Raw genomic sequence first — 21484 nt, forward strand, 5'->3', positions numbered from 1 at the left:
CCCTGAGCTTGTTTCTCTGCAACGAGATAGTCCCATGTGCGCTTGCTGGATCGTGGATGAAGTAAAGGGCCGGGGGGGGGGAAGGCGTCCTTCATGGCCCACCTCCAGTTAGTCGACTGACCACAGGGACCACATTGGGGATCGCTACCCTAGACTGATTACTAAGAAATACATTGGGCCTAGCTGTAAAGGTATGGTTGTACAAGATCTTAAAGGAAAATATTCACATTCTGGAGCCATTATCTGGATTATGTAGGGCAGTGTACTCAACTCATAAATTACAGTCTTCATGTGAGTCACAGAGTAGCTCCCACTGAGCAACAAACCCTTTTTGGAAGTACTTGCTGAATACACAGCTGATAGGGCTGCTTCAAAATCAAATCACCACAGGCTTACTTAAGGGATATCCTGATAATGGTGAAATGACTGAGTTCTGCTTTGAAATTTCTTTTAATTTCAGATATTTTATCACATCCAGTGGATGGATATGAACTGTTCAGAAAAAACAGAATAGATCGAAGAGGTGGAGGAGTGGCACTGTATGTGAGGAAAGAGCTTACCTGTCAGGAAATTCTAATGAAGGAGAGTATATCTACAGTGGAAAGCATCTGGGTGAAAATAAGCGAGGGGAAAACAAACAGTGTGGTGGTTGGTGTCTGCTACCGACTGCCTGACCAACGAGAGGATGTGGATGCTGCACTTTGTGAGCAGCTTGAGAAAATATCTAAGCATCAGGACCTTGTCATCATGGGTGACTTCAATTTCCCAGATGTATGCTAGGAAACAAACTTTGCAGAGTATCTGGGAGGCAGGTTGACATGGACAGAGAGGTTGTTGAGAGGCAGTTAGCTGTACTGGATGAGTTCAAATCCCCTGGGCCAGATGAAATGCACCTGAGAGTGCTCAAAGAACTTTCCAGAGAACTTGCACAACCCTTGTCCATCATCTTTGGGACCTCTTTAAGGACTGGAGATGTCCCGGAGGACTGGAAGAGAGCAAACGTTATTCCGATCTTCAAAAAAGGGAGGAAGGATGACCCAGGAAACTACAGACCAGTGAGTCTGACCTCTGTTTATTTATCATACTTTATTTATCATACTTCTATACCGCCCTCCCCGGAGGGTTGTGGGTAAGATAATGGAGCAGATATTAAAGGGAGAGATCTGCAAACATCTGGAGGGCAATTTGGTGATCCAAGGAAGTCAGCATGGATTTGTCTCCAACAGGTCCTGTCAGACCAACCTGGTTTCCTTTTTTGACCAAGTAACAGGTTTGCTGATCGTGGAAATTCGGTTGATGTCGTTTACTTGGATTTTAGTAAAGATTTTGATAAGGTTCCCCATGATGTTCTGATGGATAAATTGAAGGACTGCAATCTGGATTTTCAGATGGTTAGGTGGATAGGGAATTGGTTAGAGAACCGCACTCAAAGAGTTGTTGTCAATGGTGTTACATCAGACTGGAGGGAGGTGAGTAGCGGGGTACCTCATGGCTCGGTGCTCGGTCCGGTACATTTTAACATATTTATTAATGATCTAGATGAGGGGGTAGAAGGACTACTCATCAAGTTTGCAGACGACACCAAATTGGGAGGACTGGCGAATACTTCAGAAAATAAGAGACAGAGTTCAATGAGATCTGAACACAATGGAAAAATGGGCAAATGAGAACAAGATGCAATTTAATAAAGATAAGTGTAAAGTTCTGCATCTGGGTCAGAAAAATGAAAAGCATGCCTACTGCATGGGGGATATGCTTCTAGGTAACACTGTGTGTGAATGAGACCTCGGGGTACTTGTGGATTGTAAACTAAACATGAGCAGGCAGTGTGATGCAGCAGTGAAAAAGGTGAATGCCATTTTGGGCTGTATCAACAGGGGCATCACATCAAAATCACAAGATGTCATAGTCCCATTGTATACGACATTGGTCAGACCACACCTGGAATACTGTGTGCAGTTCTGGAGGCCTCACTTCAAGAAGGACATAGATAAAATTGAAAGGGTAAAGAGGAGAGCGACGAGGATGATCTGGGGCCAAGGGACCAAGCCCTATGAAGATAGGTTGAGGGACTTGGGAATGTTCAGCCTGGAGAAAAGGAGGTTGAGAGGGGACATGATAGCCGTCCTTAAGTATTTGAAAGGTTGTCATTTGGAGGAGGGCAGGATGCTGTTTCCGCTGGCTGAAGAGGAAAGGACAGGCAGTAATGGGTTTAAACTATAAGTACAACGATATAGGCTAGATATCAGGAAAAACTTTTTCACAGAGTAGATCATCAGTGGAATAGGCTACCTAAGGAGGTGGTGAGCTCCCCCTCACTGGCAGTCTTCAAGCAAAGGTTGTATACACACTTTTCTTGGATGCTTTAGGATGCTTAGGGCTGATCCTGCGTAGAGCAGGGGGTTGGACTAGATGGCCTGTATGGCCCCTTCCAACTCTATGATTCTATGATTCTATGATACTTAGCTTCAGAACTTTATATTTACTTCATATAAAAGAACTTTATATTTACTTCATGTAAGTGTAATCCTGATCTTTGAGTAAGAAAGCTGTCCCATTATTTCACATTATTAAAAATATTGATAACCATTTTTTTCTTTTTACATTTTCCTGTACAAATATATGGTAGCTCAATGAGAAATAATGTAGATATTTAAACATGAGTATGACGCCTCTCTCAAAATAAAAGAAAAGCGGGTGTATTTCTCTCAGTAATTTATAACTGACATGAAATTCCAAAAACCCCTAATCAAGGGCATACATTTCCTCAGCTGAACTTCTGTTCCAAACAGTTAAGCCCAACAAAACTGGCAATGGAGCAGTATACTTTGACCAGACAAACATACCCCCTCATATTCAATAGAGATAGCTATAAGAGGTAGGTTTCTATTGGATGAATGATTAACCTAGTTCAAGAATGCTCTAATTTTGCCTCAAATATGTAGGAATGAGGGCAATGCAGACAGAAGGATCTCATCTAATTTTGCATCAAGAATTGTTAGTGTTTTTCGCAATAATACAATTTAAGGTCTGCATAACAGACCTCTCCGTCTAACCTGAACATCAGTATTCAAGCTGATTAAAAGGAGGTGATTTGAGAACTAATAGCTAAATATCACATCTGCTTGTTCAGATTGCTAATGATTCCTAATTAACGACACAGCTGAATATTTTTCTCACTGCATAAAAACCAGAAGGGATTCAGTCTTGGCAGCTGAGACAATGCATCTTTTGGGTTGGTAAGCCTAACAATTTAACTACTTTCTACTTTGGTGTGAGTTGTGAACTTATCATGGAAATTACAACAATTAAGACAGCTATTTTATTGGGTCTAAAAGAATTTTAGCGCAACCATTAAAAGGCCAATTTTTTCAAGTGATGCCCAAAATGTAGCTTAAACTGCACAGGGAGTAATAACTTGATATTTGTACCGTGTGTTACCCAGAAATATCCTCTACCATTACAGTATTTTTGAATTCCACTGCAGTAACGGTTACTTTATGCTAGATGACAAAAAGAACACCTATAACAGCTGCAAAATACTATACATGCATCTTCCAAAGAAACCCTCAGCTGTTGTGCCAGCTGTGCCAATGTCTTTTTCAGGGTCCATAGTGCCAGAGGAGCATATCTGAGAGTGCTGTCAATTCTGGGGAATGGGACAAATTCAGATCTCTTCTCTGCACTGACAGGCGTCTTGCTCCAGTTGAGACTGCAGTGAAGGCAGTCTCTATAATCAGCAGGGACAGTTTTCAGACTTCCAAGACCAGAAAATAAGCCTATCCAAAAATCTTTTACATATATCACACTTCATCACATAATTGCTTGAGCCAGTTCAAGAGACTCTCTTGCTGACATGGCTGTTTGTCTTGCTAATTCTTCTTAATATCTCTTAGGTCACCAGTTCAAGATTCCTTAGTAAACTACTGTAAGAATGTTGTAATGGGGTGGAGGCTGTTTTTTACCTGTGGGAAATGTTAAATTTTACCATATGAAATAGATGTGAATATCTGTATATCGCTCAGGGAGCAGTATAAATAAAACAGTAAGGCTAAGCAAGTGGGCTGATTCCAGGATAGAAACTGGCCCTGGACTGACAAGAATTCCAGCCAGTCGGGTGAGATTGGGCCCTCACCAGGACAGACCAGAGTTCCATCCAGTGACCCGCCCACCCAGCCCACCCAGGGGCAATCTGGAGACATCGCTGCCAGTCTGCTCCTGACCAGTACAGGGAGAGGAGGTCAGTAGGGCTGCCAAAGGGGATGAGAACAGAGGCTTGGACAGGATGCACCAGCCCTTTTCACCCCAAGGCTATCCTAATTGTCACATCCAACTGTAAATTGCCTCAGAACACTGATAGAGCTGGCAGGAGGCTGCTGAGTGCGCTCCCTCCCCCTCCCTTCAAGCCTGCTGCAAAGGAGCCTTTAACAGCCCCTGACTGAGGTGTTTCCGAGAGCAACGCAGGGGAGCCTCAGGGCAGGGGGGGCATTCCTTTTGAGGGGGAGATTTCTCCTTCTGCCACACGGCTGACAGGCCACAGAAAAGCCCCTTCTCACTTAAAATACAGTTCTGGCTGGGTGTTAGACACAGCCAAGCCATGTGTATTTCTTCTTTGCAACTCTCTTTGCAGATTTGAGGCCACTGCAGAGCGTTATTCTGCAGACAAAACTGGATGCTGTTGTGGAGGTTCTTTTGTCTCCTGTTTCATCTGCACAGCAACCCTGTGCAGTAGGCCCCAAGTCTTTCAATTCAACAATAACCTGTGTGGGAGGCCTTAAATTTTTCTTCTCTACCACAACCCTGTCCAAAGTAGCCCTTTCTGCCTGGGGGGCTGATGTTTATAAAGATGAGCTGTAATTCCAGGAGCTCTCCAGGCCCCACCTGGAGGTTAGATACCTCTGGGTTGGAAATATTTGAGTTTTGGAGGTAGGACTTCAAAATCGTACAATGCCTCAGAGTCCAGCCTTTGAGAAGGCCACGGGTGCGCTTCTGGGCCCGGGGGGAGGGGAGGAAGCCTTCCCCCCGGCCCCAAAAGTATACCTAGCGCCCGTTGTATTTACAAGTACAACAGGCTTGGTCCCTAGTATAATATATGTGTTTAATTTTCCTCCCACTGAGACAGAGATCACATACTTGTTTCTATACTCCTCCTGTTGCACAATTTTTCCTTGGGAATTTTCATTCTTGGACAAAGCAAGAAAGATGAAGGCACTACATGTAACTAATAAGAACATGGTCTTACAGGCCTCCATAAACATTCAGAGTCCTTTCAAATTATATTGATATTTCAGCACAAAATTGGGCAGAATCAATATCTAATACATGTATGAAAAACACACAGGGTTTTTTTTTTTTAAGCTTTCCTTTCTTTCCACGCAAAGAAATCTGGCAATTTAGGGTCTGAATTAAGATCTTAGCATTAATTTATCTGTTATGGAAGGTAATGAATATTAAAGCATTCTTTTTGATCTGTCCAGGACAAAAAGAAATTCTATGTTCTAATTATCCCATCCTTGTAAGTGAAATACATCTAATATACAAGATAGAAAAGCTCTGCACATTATACATCACAGAAAGGAAATGCTGCATTAATTAGCTATGTCACATTTTGTGTTACTGATACCCGTTAAAGGGGGTGGGATAACAAAACAGTTTGTTCAAAAAAGAACAGTTGTGCTGCTGCCTTCGATATTTTTTTATTATTATTATTCCAGCGGTCATTTGGGAAATGGAACTGCTCTATTTTCACAGAACAGCAAGGAAGCAGACAGGAGGCAAGAAATGGGAATGAGAAAACTTGAATCAGGCTGTTCACAGTGAGCTTGCTTCATATGTGCATACATTCATTTCCCCAAAGCCTCTACGATCTGCAGGCTACAGGATAAAAGCTTTTCATTTTGTAAACATTTTATTGCTTTTCTAGAGTTTATCTATTGTAACAAAAGCAAACTCATGCCCCTAGAAATGTTAAGGAAGGCATCCTAGAAGCAGCCACCATGTGCTACCACAGCCCAGTAAAAAGGACAATGTGACAACAAAAGCAGAATGGGAGTTCATATCCCCCTGCCCAGACACTATAGCCATATACAGAAATAGCTTTCCAAAGGCACTGAGGTGATATTGTGAAAGCCATTGTTGCCCACTGTATACACGTTATATTTTTCTTCTTTCTTATTTGTCTTTCCTTACCATGGTATTAGGGCAAACCAGTTTTGCAGCATTTCAACTGATATCTTGATATTACTCCTGAGCAGCACTACTAAGGCTTTTGGTTTACATGTGAGGCTGCATACTCAGGACTGACAGTGTGCCTTGGCCTTGGCCAGAATGGTGGTTCTTGACTACTTTGATTTTTAATTGTGATCTCCACTTCTGGAATTATTATATGTTGTTGGGGGCTTTACATTTTATTGCCTGGCAGGAGCGAATTCTCAAAAGAGGATGCAACACCAGCCGTCTGGCTGCTTTGATGTCACAAGGTGTGATGCTCGGGGTTCCTGTCCGAATCCCAGCCGGGAGGACAGGTCGCACTGCATCACGGCCTAAGTTATGTGGGAGGTGACTTGGTGGGAGCCAATGGGCATCCGCCTCCATTGGGCTTCCCAGCCGCCAGGCCACAGGCCGCCAGGCCACAGGCCGCCAGGCCACAGGCCGCCAGGCCCAGCCGGGTAGGCTGCACCCTTTTTGTGGCCGGTCTCTTTAAAGAGACCCCTCCCCCGGGGGTTCGCGTATGCAAACGGGCCTCCCTGCCAACAGGCTCCTTACCTGGGTTAACCCACAGTTGCGACAAAATGAATAATCAATAACAAAACATATATAACAGGAGGGAGGGAGGGTTGCTTTTCCGGCTGCTGGTTGCGGTTGCGGAGAGGCAGAGTGGCCACATGCGAGGCCTTATATAGGCCGCGCTCTGTCCCCTCCACATGACACAGGAGCCGCGGCCGAGCTTCTTCTTTTGACGCTGCTGCGGTGGCAATTGCAGCCACGGTAAGTCCGTGGCTGCTCATTATTCTCATTTATTATATTTATTTTATTTTTATACCACCCTCCCGGTGGCCCAGCTCAGACCGGTATACAATAACACACACACATACACACACACATATATACAATAATATCATTAAATTTATGATTTAAATATAAAATGAGCTTACAACTTAAAACAGTTAAAACAGTTTAAAAACAATTAACAACATTCAAGTAAAAAATTAGCATCAGCAGCCCAATTTCCAGAACCCAGTCTGGATTTTACTCAAGCCAGACTGCAATCTGAATGTCTTATTACAGATAGTAGATGGTGAGTGGATGGAGAAACAGAGAGATGAGGCCCACAAGGTGTTAACCAAAAGCCTGGTGGAAGATTTCTGTCTTCCACGCCCTGGGGAATTGTGCTAACTCTGGCAGGGCCTGTGTGTGTTCTGGGAACCCATTCCACCAGGCAGGAGCCAGCACAGAAAATATCCTGGCCCTGGTTGAAGCCAGACATATCTCTTTAGGGTCAGGGACCACCAACTGGTTTGTCTTAGCAAAGCATAATGCTCTTCAGGGGTGTAGACAGAAAGGTGGTCTCTCAGATACACAGGACTCAGACTGCGAATGGCCTTATGGGTAAGAACTAGTACCTTAAACTTGTTCCAATATTCAACTGGGAGCTAGTCCAATATTCAACTGGGAGCTAGTCCAATATTCAACTGGGAGCTATCTGAGCACAGGTTAAATGTGTGTCCTCCAGGGTGTTCTTCTGAGAACCCTGGCCACTGCATAGTTTCTAGAGCAGGGATAACTGTAGGCCCACGTAGAACAACTTACAGAAGTCCAGTCCATAAGTGATCATTGCATGGAAAACTGTGGGTAGGTGTTCCAGGGCCAAATATGGCAGTAGTAGTTTGGCTTGGTGGAGATGGAAGAACACTAGCTGTGCTACTATGCTTGAGTCACGCTATCACTACTTCCAAACATCTGGCAAAGATTTTGGGGAGGTGTCAAATGTTCCCTGCAAAGGCAGCCATGGGGCTTCTTGCATTAATAGTTGGAGGAAGGTTGCAGCAGAATGTCAAGGTTTTATCCGTGAAAAAGCTTGCAGATGCCTCACAGCTAATATCCAATTGTCTATTGTTTTGATGCCCTTCTTTGAGGGCAGTAAGCCACAAAACTAAAATATCTTCACACGATTAAAGCTGAATGCAGGAACCCAGGTACTCCTATCCCCTACAGTTCATATGTTCTGGGCAGCTGAATTTAATTTAAAAATTTAATTTAAAAAACAACCTTTAATGTATACGTTCTTTAATCCTTATCTACATTACTGACTTGCATAAAGTCTCTGCAAATATATATTCCATGACTGAACAAATTTGATCTCCCCAGTGTTGTTGTTATTTATGTTGTGTTATAAATTGTTATTTGGTTATGATGTTGTACTGAAACTGTATGTTACAGATTAAATTATTATAATGTTCCATGTAAAAAATTTCATATCTGTTCCATGTAAACTGGTGGTCCCCAACCACCGGGCCGTGGCCCGGTGCCGGGCCAGGAAGGCCCTGGCACTGGGCCGCGGCTCCCTCTCCCCGCCCCCCCCCGCAGTAAGAAACTTCCCAGGTCAGCAAGCTTCTTACTGTGGGAGGGGGGAGAGGGAAGCTGGGCTGCGTACCCACAATGCGCATGTGTGGCCGAAAACGTGCATGTGCGGCACTTTTCAGCCACGCATGGCGCGTGCGCTGCCGCGCATGTGCGGCACGTGTGGCCATGCAATCGCCCTCCCTGCTGCTGCCGGTCCCCAACCACCCAGAGCTGTAAAGAATGGGTGGTATAAAAATCCAAATAAATAAATAAACAAACAAACAAACACTTGCACAGAACCCACCCAGGCTGCTCTGAGACCTAACCTCAATCTGCTGAACTTCTGGACTGTCCTTGAACCATACCTTGATCCTCTGCCTGCCTTTATGCTCGAGTCAAGCTCTGACTATGCTCCCAACTCCTACCTGCTCTGACCTTGGACTGTGTCCTGACCATGCTTCTAACATCTGCCTGCCCCAACTTTGGACTATGTTTCTGACCCCGGACTAGGACTAACTGATGCTGTGCTTACATTGCTACTCAGCATACTATTCCTTCCTTCCAAGAAGTTAATAACAATGTAAAAGTGGTCATTGGTGTAATTAGAGTTGTACATCCCCACTGTATTGTAAATACACACACACATTTATTTTCTTATTCTGATATAGCTTCATGTCATCTTCCTAGATTTGTTCTTTTTTCCTGAACATTGCTGTTCGTTTACTTTTTAAATTTTATTTATTTATGTATATTTCATGTTGCCCATGTTTCTCACTGGCCTGTTCCTTTAGCACTGTGGTCCCCAACCTTTCTGAGGCTGGGGACCGGCAGGGCATCGGGCCGCGGCCACGCAGACCGCGACCGCGGGCCACGCCCGTGCATCGGGCCGCAGCCGCGGGCCGTGGCCGCGCATCGGGCCGCAGCCGCACGGCCCTGATTCTCTCTCCCCGCCCTCCCGCAGTAAGAAGCTTCCCGGGCCGCAAGCTTGCGGCCTGGGAAGTTTTTTACTGTGGGGGGGCGGGGAGAGGGAGCCGCGGCCCGGCGCCATGGCCTTTGCGGCCCGGCATCGGGCCGCGGCCCGCAGGTTAGGGACCACTGCTTTAGCAGAACCAGTTTCAGTTGCTATTTTTTGTATTTAAGTAATTGCATGTGTTGCCTCTTTAGTCTTCAAAACAACTGTGGCACAGTAAGGACAGCTGAGGCATATGTGTGAAAACGGATTAGTCTGTGCCTGACTTGCATCTGTGATGTTGCATTTGAATGTTCTTGTTCATGCCACAGGTAACCCAAGTTCTCTCTCTGATGTTGTGAAGGACAAAAAGTAAAATGCAGCCTCCTAACTTCTGCCACAGAAATGGCCTTCCAAGCAGACAATGGGAATTAGTTTTATACCAAGAATATGTTACAATTCACTATTCACAAACATTAATTTCTCATTATACAGATTTTAAAGCATTACTGAAGATGCCCAGGAACATAGCTATTTTAGTCAAAGTATTTAAAAATCCCTTCTGATGGCTTTTAAGCAACACACTGCAAAGTAACTGTCCAAAGCCATTGCTCTACGTGCAATACATCAAAATTAATCTGACACCTGTGTAAGATTTGGCAGTCATACTCAATAAACTATTTCAGCCATGATGTGCCAGTGACTGACAATTCTACTACAGAGTACTGGGCATAAAGCTTTCCATGCTTCATTACTGTGCTTCACCAGTCAATATACACTGTTTGCAAGCAGTGTGCTGTCGCTCACCTAATCATTCATTACAAGATTAGTCTAATTGCAAAATTACCTTCTGGAACCACTATAGACAGTTTATTTGCATGTAGAACACTTTAAAAAGTAGGAATTCTTCAATAATTGGGAACATCTCTGGCGAAACATACTTGAATACATAACATATTCAAAGGCAAACATAACAGAAAGGAAAACAAAGGACATCCACCAAAGGACAATTAAGTTAGATTTAGGTGTTGGCAAGTAAGCATTTCCCACCAAAATACAGTGTAACCATGAAGCCTTGAACTGATGTTCTACTGCTTTAAAACCCTCCCCCACATACATACACACACACACACACAACCAATGCACACCTCATCTTGCCAACGATTATCAAAAACTCGAGAGCCACTGGAGAGAACAAGTGCCTCTTGATTCACTTGGTATTAGAATTCTACATATAGCAACCCTGAGATACAAAAATACATCCTACCTGGGTAACTCATTTGTATTGTGCTACATTTAACAAGGTTGCACATAAGCTTTTCAAAGAATGCAAATCATTTTATTTTGTGTATCACCTAGGAAATTAAGTGCTGCCTTCTCCTTTATCTTGTTAGCAGAAGTCATTACAGCTCTTTTCATAAGCCAAGATAAATTTAACACAAATTCACGGCTTCTTAGAAAAAAAACACATAGGATCAAATAATATTTAAATGCATTTTATTTTTCCAGTTCTCCAAACTGTTTGCAAAAACTCTGTGCTTACTGATAAGCATGTCAGCTCTTCTTTCCCAGTACTACAATAGCTGCTTCTCCAGGGCATTGTTTATGTTTTTCAGAGCAACCTCAAAAGGGCATGTAATTTTATTGGTTCAGCATTTTTATTCCCTGACTGTAAGCCTTGTTAACCCCTTGGAAAATATAATATTTTGCATTGCTTTGTAATATCTGTTAACCATAAAAAGTTACCCACATCCACCTAACAGCACTTTTGCATGTTTATATCTTTCCTCCAAGTACAAGCGTATTAATTGGTTGACCAGAAGCACATCACTCAGCAAAAGACTCAGCAAAACAGATACCACTGTATTTCTTTAGAAACAGACTTTACCAATTAATATTATTTCAAATAAAATAAGACATTTTAAATATCAGAATTTTGAAGGTCAATGGATGGCAAGCCTAAGCTTTTGTTCTCATTAAATGCTATATTCTAAACTTCTTTTTAACTTTGATTAATACTATGATTACAATCTGTAATTACAATAGCTGAAGGGGGTGGGGTGGGGTGGCTGTGTATGTTCATTCTGACAATGACATTTAACGGTTACATTTTTAATTGTCTGTTAGCAAGACAAACTCTTGGCACAAAACTATTTTCTCATCTGCAAGGACTAGCTGATGAAAAAGATTCCATCTGACTACATACCAGCTATTCCAACTTTCCCTCTTTTAACAGAAGATATTTTGGCAATGTATCAAAAGAAGGATGGACAAAGGGAACAGGAGATGAAGGAAAAAGAGCACATTAGTGAAGCCATACTCATGAATTATATTAACTATGAGTCTAAAACAAATAAAATTTATCAGTTGGTTGGCTTTTCTGCCATTATAGTTATCCTTCCAATATTCTCAAGTAGTCACCATGAGTAAAAAATGGGGAAGCAGTTATATATATATTTTACTACCTGAAAACACTGAAAACAAGCATCAACAGAATCCTTACCAGGAGACTTCTAAAAACAAACATTCATAAGAGGAGATTAACTATGCAATCAAGGAATGAAGATAAAAATATTATGTTAATTTTATAAATATTTATCCTATATAAGTTTGATAGATATGCTTTCACTTATATTCTTGGAGGGGATATGACATTGGTGATCTTAAATAAATTATTTTGTTTAAAATCATATATAATTATAATACATATATTATATAAAATTTGTTTTAGATCCTATCCATGTTTGTATTATTGAAGTTATTATGTAAGGTAAAGGTAAAGGTATCCCCTGTGCAAGCACCAAGTCATGTCTGACCCTTGGGGTGACGCCCTCTAGCGTTTTCATGGCAGGCTCAATACGGGGTGGTTTGCCAGTGCCTTCCCCAGTCATTACCGCTTACCCCCTAGCAAGCTGGGTACTCATTTGACCGACCTCGGAAGGATGGAAGGCTGAGTCAGCCTTGAGCCGGCTGCTGAGATTGAACTCCCAGCCTCATGGGCAAGGCTTTCAGACGGCTGCCTTACCACTCTGCGCCACAAGAGGCTCTTAATTATTATGTAAATAATGATTATTTATTCGTTTTGTAAGTAATCGTAAAGTCTGTATGACAGAATGATAGTTTAGAATCTGCATAAATCAATTTCTCTTTTTATAGTTAAAACAATATAGAGCATTTATTAACCACTAAAAATGTCATTATTCCTCTAGAGTCATAGTAGCATTTTGAAGAAATCACAGATTGCCACCACAATTAACAGTTTTATATAATCCATTCCCTATACTTATGCCTTTTTCTGATCCATTTTTCCTGATAACTACTACCAGATGCACTAAATTACAAGGCGATAGTGGACGGCCTTGTTTTAGATTCTGAATAGCACATGAACTATGGATCCATGGAAATTACACATTTCAGATGCCAGTAGCTTACAGCAGTCACAATTCTTTTTAATAAGATTAAGACCCTTTGCTTCATCGAGCCATTTGGCTAGGAAACAAATCCCTCACCCTGCATATCACACAGAACAAATCCTAGCCCTACTGCCTTTCAACAAAGTGTAATAACTCTTGTTCAGAGTTTCAGAATGAATTTAAAACTTTAAACTGAGCAGCTAAGGGACATACTTTCCACATTTATATTATCATAATTATAACATTATCTGTTCCACATATAATATTTCTGGTAAGGGCTTGGAGGAGAAGCATGTCTCATGATTTAAGTGACACAGGGTGGCTGTCCCACCCCTGAGTGCCTCCTCCCCCAACTGGCTTGCCTGTCTATCCAGTGGCCAGCAAATCACCTTCCGTCCCCCACCCCTGACCACCCCGTCCTCCTTCCACTTCCCTCTGAGGCTTAGAGGCTAAAGACCCATGCTGTGTGAGAGCTGCCCTTGCCACTGAGCTCCCTAACAGCTGCCTGAAGCCTTTCCAGGTCCCAGGGAGAGAGAGAGGCTGTCCACAGAGTTCTTCCACTCCACCCCGCCCTCCAATCTAGTACCCATTGTATTCCTGAATGCAACAGGCCTGGCCCCTAGTGCGTACATAAAATGCTTATTTTCCCATGTACTTATTGAGAAATATTACACCAATATCACCTTTTGATGCATACTAGATTTTTAAAATGGGTGTGTGGGGAATATCATTGCTGAACCTTTTTTAGACTACTAAAGAGAGATTTTTCAGTACTGTACTTCCCACAGAGCAGCCTTTCTCAATTGTTTTAACATTGAAAAATCCCTGAAACATTCTCCACACTTCGAAACCCCAGAAGTGCAGAATATGGTTGGGAAACATAGCGGTGTACACGCCAACCTGGGCCCTCCCCTTCCCACCCCCTCCAGGGCCATCATTTACCATTTGCAGGAGGGAGGCAACATGACGATATATGGTCATATCACAATAAATGTTTAACAAATTTTAAAAATACATTTAAAAATAATTAACTTCTACTAGCTCGGGAAACTTTTCCAAGGCCCTCAAGAAACCCCATGTTTTCAAGAAACCCTGGTTGAAAAAACCTGCCACAAAGCTTTAAGCTAATTCTGTCTTTTCTCAAAAGCATCTATATTGGTACATTGCGTATATTCAAATATAAAGGTGAGCTCATTTTATAAAGACAGTCAAATAGGTTTGCTTAAAACTAATAGGGTGACTTAGTTTATACTTCCAGAAGTACTGCACTTAAGCCAATAAAAGCACAAATAACCAGTTTTGTTTTGCCTACCATCCCAGTGTAAATAGTATGCAAGCCAAAGTTTACTTGCATTTTAACACACCCATCTCTACTGGATTCTTGCATAGGAGAGCTCAGATCTTGATCAGTTATCTCTGGTTTGTATAAGCTAATCAAGACAGCTAACAGAACCCCAGATATTACCATAGAAGGGGTCACAGCAAAAAACAAATTAAAATGATTAAGGTCTCAATATAGAAAGTTATTGTAGGTGCAGACAATAACTTGTATAAGTGCAACTCGGTTTTTCATGTGGTGCCTCCTCCAAGATGCCACCAACTAAAACTGGAACGTTTCCAAATTATCAAAGTCTCCAGTAAATTAGGAGACTGTGAGCACTGATATACTCCATGAACACAATCCTAAAACCCAGCTAGTCAGAGACAGTGGATCATCTAGATTCTTCTAGAGTATAACATTCTCAAAATTATGTGTTTTAATGATTTTAAACCAACTTACAGTCTGAACAGATACAAATTTGCATTTCATATATATGCTATCTACGGAACTTTATCATTGAAACCTAAGGTCACCTACCCATTTTATTGTCCAACTTTTTTCTTTTTTAATATTTTATTTAGACAAGTGTTGGTGATGAAAGGGTCCTATTTATGTGTTTGCTGTATATTACACTCCTTCCCCTGCTTCTCAGCAGCTTACAAAATAGTTAGTATTTGGTTTAAAGGAAAAAAGGTCTGAAGAAAACTTTTTCTGTGTTGGTATTATTTCCAAGAGTGAGAGTCCTTCCCTGTACCTCTAAAGCAACCAAGCAACTTATGATAGAAGAGCCTGCAAGTGCTCTCACCTTTAGATATGTATAAATATAAGTAATATAGAAACACCCTGAGGACAGCTCCCTATAATCCTAAAGAGATTCGTGGTGGAGAGAATGAAGAGGAATGTCCCAGATGACATCATCTTCTGATATAAGATACAGCTTTCCATTTAATAGGATACATCTCCCAGAAAAGCGTAATATAGAGGGCACTTATGTCAGTGCTGTTTCAGAGCAGACATGCTCAAAGGCAAAACTTTTAAATGCAAAGTGGATCATTGGTTTATATACCAAAAAGCAAGAAAATGCACTACTAAGCAATTCCCCCAGAATGCAAAGAAATGCATTGGCAAGATATTCCCACAATAAGTGGTCATCATGGCAGCTCTGTACTTGACTAGAAAGTGGCAAGCAATGTTTTTTATTAAATTTAGAGCACTACCACCTAATTTCTCAGGAACAGAAAAATGTGAGGGCCTGGGGGGGGGGAATGGAAGGATTTGCAGGAAAACATATATTTCCCCATTTTTACCTTGAGGATTCCTCCCCCCTTCCAATTCTTCTGATGGAAAACTTGAGAAATTTGGAAGATCACACAACTTCCCCCTCAAAAAAACCCACTTCCTACAACATATTTTCTGTTTTAGGATGAGTAGAATGTTTCTTAAGAGAAGGTTCTTCTCAACCAAAATATATAGCATGAAAAATTAAGGACTTCAACTGAAATTTGCCAAGAAAAATATCAATAGTAATCATTTAAAATACTGTGATTTCATCTAGCCTCCTTGTGGCAGCCACTGTAGTACCTTGTGACTAGTAGATAAATTAGCTACTGGCCTATTGTAAGCCAAAGAAAGTATAGGGAAGGGCTACTACAGAAGTTCTAATGCACTTGCAGGATGGTGAGCACCAAGCAGATGGATTAGGGTGTAAACATGCCATTTGCTTCAATATCTATGTGTAAAACAGGTTCTCATTAATTTCAGATAAATGAAATTAGTACTAACTCCCAAACTGTCCAACAGGAGCTGCTGGCTAATTTAAAAAACTCAGTTTCTTTATTTAATTGGAACATTTATATCCTGACTTTTCTTACAGTTCAAGACAACTTACAGTGTTAAAAATATTTTCAGTGAAAGCCAAAATAAAACAACAAACCCAAAATCTTTCTGAGGTGTGGCTTAAGATGGCGTTCTGAAAGGATTGCAGTACAATCTCTGAAGCCTGACAGGGGTCAATTGTGGAAGCAATTGGCAGAAAAGAGGAGGGGTACGCAAACCCCACCTCACCTTTCTACCCAGGAAGTTCTAGGGAATTCTTGGGGCCATCTCCAATCCTTTAGGGAGTATATCTCCCTGGATTACAGGCTGTCAGCGTTTCGGGTCAAGAGGACGTCTGCCATATTCTGGACTTTTCTTTCTTTCTTCCTTCAAGAATTTACTTTGACCCTCTACTACAATTTACTGCAAATGAATACTGTGAACTGAGGGGAGGACATCTGCCAAATTCCAAGATATCAAGACATCAATTAACCCACAGAGACGCAAGTATTTCTCCGTTTCTCCATTTCTCTTTTTTTTCCCTTTTTTGCTCTGCCTGAAGCCACCTCGATATGAGGCAGGCTAATTCTCTTCCCTAAGCAGAAGAAGGACTTAAATCAACTCAAACTAATTAGTAACAGCTTTTACTGCATTTGTTTTGGTTTTCGGAGATAAGAGATAAGAGCGGTGGGTGTGAGGATCTCGCGAGAATTCTGTTCCAGTACAAGACACTGCTTTACTGACTTCAATACGTCACATGCCAGTGCCAGGAACGTCGGAGATCAAAACAGACTGTTGCTTTCGCTTAGGACTCTGGAGGACCTCTACTGGCTATTTGCAAAATTGCCTGAGATTAGTTGACTTGCAAGCCTAAAACATGTCTATGCTAAAAAGAATGTCTCATCTAATAGAGAAACAAACCCAAGCATTTACAGAAGGCTTGCTTAAAAATATTTTCAAGGAGATCCAAGACGGCAAGGAAGAAGTCTCTAACAGGAATGATGGATCAATAACAGTGGCTGATGATAGCTCTAAACAAGGTGGAAAACTATCAGCAGAAGAGAAATTTGAAACTATGGAGATGGAAAAGGGGATGTCGGAGCCTTGCAGCCTAGATAAGGACACCCTTCTTAAAAAGACATACAGCACTCCAAAGCAACAGTACACAAGAACCAATCAAAAGATATATGGATCTGCTGTGAAAGTAATCGATTTAAAGGAGCTTCTCGGGAAAAAAACTGTAGTGATATTGGAGCCCAGGAGGTACATTTGCCTCAAGATTCACCGATTCATACTCCGAGGGAAAGACTACAACTGCACTTTCTATGCCAAAGGCCAACTGGACAGAACACAAGTCAACGGGAACAACAAGATGCAGCAAGCCTCGATATGAGACCCCCTTAAGAAGACTGGGGAACAGAAAGGAGAAGCAGTGGTTGAAATTCTTTCTCTCCTTTTTCTTTTCTTCTGTAGCTACACAGGCAATATAATCAGTTAAGAAGTTAATGTGGGGTCTAAGATCTTCTAAGTAAGCTGAATCTGTATTATTAAATCTATCTTCGCAGTGCTTTCCAGCCCAAAATTAAAGCTTAACTAAAAGGAGACACCTAATGGAGTGGGTTTAAGAATAACAGATGAAGACTATATTTTACTGCTCATCGTAAGTCTATACTATTATGTAAGTGTGGGGTCTTAGATTTCCTATGCTAGCTGAATTTGTATTATAAAACATATCTCCGCAGTGACTCCCAGTCTAAACTTAAAGCATAACTAAAAGGAGGCACCTAATCGAGGAGGTGTAAATATAACCAATGAAGACTTTATTTTACTATTTTTTGTATTAACAACTTATACTTATATAACTTATACTCATATAACAACTTATATATTTTTTTCTGTACAACTAAGTAGGCCTCTTTTCCTATATGTGGTGGAAATGTGGATGGCTCTAAGATTGTGTTAAGTATAAATTGTTTCATAGGTGTTATGAAACACCAAAAATGACCATTAAAATTGTTTAAAACTATGAGCCTAGGAGGTACAACTGCCTCCAGATTCACCGATGCATATTCTGAGGGAAAGAGTACAACTGCACTTTCTACGCCAAAGGCCATCTGGACAGAACACAAGTCTACGGGAACAACAAGATGCAGCAAGCCTCGACATGAGACCCCCTTAAGAAGACTGGGGCTTTTCTTAAGTTAATGTGGGGTCTAAGATCTTCTAAGTAAGCTGAATCTGTAAATATATCTTTGCAGTGCCTTCTAGCCCAAAATTAAAGCTTAACTAAAAGGAGACATCTAATGGAGTGGGTTTAAGAATAACAGATGAAGACTATATTTTACTGCTCACTGTAAGTTTATACTATTATGTAAGTGTGGGGTCTTAGATTTCCTAATCTGTAAATATATCTCTGCAGTGACTCCCAGTTTAAACTTAAAGCATAACTAAAAGGAGACATCTAATCGAGGAGGTGTAACTAACGAAGACTTTATCTTACTATTTTTTGTATTAACAACTTACACTTATATAACTTATATTCATATAACAACCTATATATTTTTCTTCTGTACAACTAAGTAGGCTTCTTTTCCTAAATGTGGTGGAAATGTGGATGGCTCTAAGATTGTGTTAAGTATAAATTGTTTCATAGGTGTTATGAGACACCAAAAATGACCGTTAAAATTGTTAAAAACTATGCAAACAAATGCTGGAAAGATGGTAACAAAGTAGGCTTCTCCTTCTAAATGTGGTGGAAATGTGAAAAAGTTTATAAGCTTTGGGCAAAAGTTCATACCATTGTGTAGCTATGTGGGGTCTTATATTTTCAAATGAAGAGAAGAGGCTTTTCAAGAACAATGGGGCCCTTATCTGATTTACCTAAGAAAATAAGTTAAAAGGGGATTGAAACGGGGAATTAAGTGTATTAAATGAAGAGCACAATCTATTTTTTTTCTGTATCAATAATGTAGATTACTTGTATTGTACTATCTTTAATCTTGGAAAATAAAACAAAAACTTTGAATTAAAAAAAACAAAAATCTCTCTCTCATATTGGGTTTTATATTGGCAAATTTTATGCTTTAGGATTATCCCAACTGCAAACTGATTTCGTTCAATTCCATGTTAACTGAGATTTCAATCAAAGAACCTAGTCTTTACCCTTTTTTTGTTAGATATAAATAAACGCTTTTCCTGCTTATTCTTCTGATGTGACTAATAGCTGATGGAAATAAGCCAGAATGCTTGGTCTTATGAAGATACGTAAATAAGTTACCCAACTGTGCAGTAACAGTAAATATTCTTCAAATTTAATTTGCATTCTCACATTTAATTAGTCTTGTCTTCTTTTGAAATAATTCTGCACTTTCCAGTTGTGTACCTATACATACATTGAACTGCCTTGCACTATAGGGAAAGGCAGAGTATAAACATTTTAATAAATAAAATATTGGTTAAAATTCTGAGGACAAGTGGGTGGAAAATTAGCTTCAAAATACTGTAACATCAAATTTATATGTTACCCGTGATTTGGCTTCTTAGCTTCCAGATTAAACATTGACAACATTTAATCTGTAAAGTTACTTGATAGCAAGCTTTTGTGTTCCCTCCCTCCCCCTCTATCTACCGATAGCTATAACTGTACATGCAATGTTAATTATAGGCCACTAAAAAAATGAGTCTGTAAATCATTCATTGTGTCATTCATATCAGTTAGTGACCCTCTTCAGGAAAACCAACTCCAGTCCCTCCTCTCAAGTGATTAATATGCATTATGTCTAATTGGTTCCATCTCACAGGTGTGTCTAGTTCGGCCTAACAACCCCACAGAGCTCTTATCATCTTCAAGGCAAAAGCATGGAATGGGATAAAAGGCTCTACATGAGGACCAGAGGGCTACAGAATGGGAAGAAAATAACTACAGCACTAAGGCAATTTTCTAGAACATTCATACTAGGTTACATTCTGATTGGTTCATTGTCATCACTTGACTTGTGTGGGCCCAAAACTATAATTAGGAGATGAAAAGCTAGCTGGGATTTTGTGAAACCAAAAGCCCACATCTATGAATTGCGCTCAATATTGTAGAAAGTGTGCTTGAACTGAGACCTGCAATTGCAAGAAAGTAAGACTGTGATGCCTAGCATAATCCTCTATGTGTTAGGTAGTAAGCTAGACACCCCTCATACAAAATTTATGTTTATATCTACAACTTTGTATATTTAGAAATGAGAACTCAGCAATTGGCACTGAGTTGCCTAGACCAGCCTTTCTCAACTTTTTTATCATTGAGAAACTCCTCAAACATTATTCAGGCTTTGAGAAACCTCAGGAATGGTGTGATCATACAGATTATGGTAGGGAAGCATAGCTGTATACACACCCACCCAGGGCCCCTTTCCTTCCCACCCTCTCCCCAAGCCCACCTTTGGTCATTTTGGGAGTGGAAGGGTAGGTTGACATGGCCATATATGGTCATATTATCTCATAAATGTTTAACAAATTTGAAAATATATAAACATTACTTACCTTTCACCCATCCAGGAAACCTTTCCAGGGCTTTCATAAAACCCTGGTTGAGAAAGCCTGGTCTAAACTTTGTATTTTTAATCGGGGAGACAAATATATGAAAAGGTCCTAGAAAGCCAGTCAACAAGGCATACTGTCCTTAGAAACCTGAGGGCTTGGGAGAATGACTTCTCTTTCCAAGAGCTCCCAGAACTTTTTACTCTATCCTCCAAACAAGAAGCTAGGCCTCCCTATACCCTTCCATAAGCTCATGTCCAATATATCACTTATAATTAAGCTAGAACAAAGCTACTTTTCAAATTCTTTGTTTCTAACAAACCGACAAACCATCTCCCTATGCTTCTTAATACAGAATGGATATCAACCAAGATCACATTTGCTTAATTTCTTGCATGAACTATTTATTTTATTTACACTGTCTTTCAACAACATTTCTAAAAGTTGTTCCTGCTACTACTGTGGGAAATTACCTGGTGAAATTTAAATTCACATTTCTTTGATATTAGTATAAATCAATAATATTAAGTTATTCTTTGAAAGTAGAGTCATTGCTATGGATAGAATATAAAATGGAACATTTTCAAAGAAAGCTTGTTATCTAAAAAGCATCTGAATGAAAACTTCAAATCAAAGACATGCTGAAAGATTCTGGGGCCTATTATCTTTTGTTGTACTTTAAAGTATACACTGTATGTTGATTATAGAGAAGTTGATGGACAAGTCTTCAAACATCTTGATATATATACTTAAAGTATACAGTGCATATTGATTAGAGCGAACATGATGGAAAGATCTTCAAATATTTTAAGATTTTCCCCTCTGAAAACCTGGGACTTCTTTCTCACATGAACCACAGATCAGTAGACCTTCAAAATGGAGCTAAGGAGAGATTAT

At 40.6% G+C, this 21484-nt stretch overlaps 2 protein-coding genes across 19 annotated transcripts in view; one reads left to right on the forward strand and one right to left on the reverse strand.

Annotated features, from left to right (window-relative positions):
* Nucleotides 1-21484, reverse strand: part of PTPRF (protein tyrosine phosphatase receptor type F) — a 613096-nt gene that overhangs the window by 483221 nt on the left and 108391 nt on the right. The window lies entirely within an intron of this gene.
* Nucleotides 2703-19992, forward strand: LOC143835811 (uncharacterized). Of its 2 annotated transcripts, none has more exons than XR_013230352.1 (2): nt 2703-3239; nt 19861-19992. XR_013230352.1 is itself a non-coding variant. In XM_077334087.1 (2 exons), the coding sequence occupies exon 2, from the start codon at nt 16938-16940 to the stop codon at nt 17451-17453; it is 516 nt and encodes a 171-aa protein (XP_077190202.1). In that variant the 5' UTR covers nt 2703-3239; nt 16119-16937; the 3' UTR covers nt 17454-19552. The 2 variants fall into 2 exon arrangements, 1 of the variants encoding a protein (XP_077190202.1); XM_077334087.1 differs by lacking the exon at nt 19861-19992 and adding an exon at nt 16119-19552.

Source organism: Paroedura picta, chromosome 4 (genome assembly GCF_049243985.1).
Source record: "Paroedura picta isolate Pp20150507F chromosome 4, Ppicta_v3.0, whole genome shotgun sequence".
Classification (NCBI taxonomy): domain Eukaryota; kingdom Metazoa; phylum Chordata; class Lepidosauria; order Squamata; family Gekkonidae; genus Paroedura; species Paroedura picta.

Bases quoted from the DNA above. Each gene is read 5' to 3' on its own strand.
- LOC143835811 (XM_077334087.1), top strand. From the start codon at position 16,938: ATGTCTATGCTAAAAAGAATGTCTCATCTAATAGAGAAACAAACCCAA.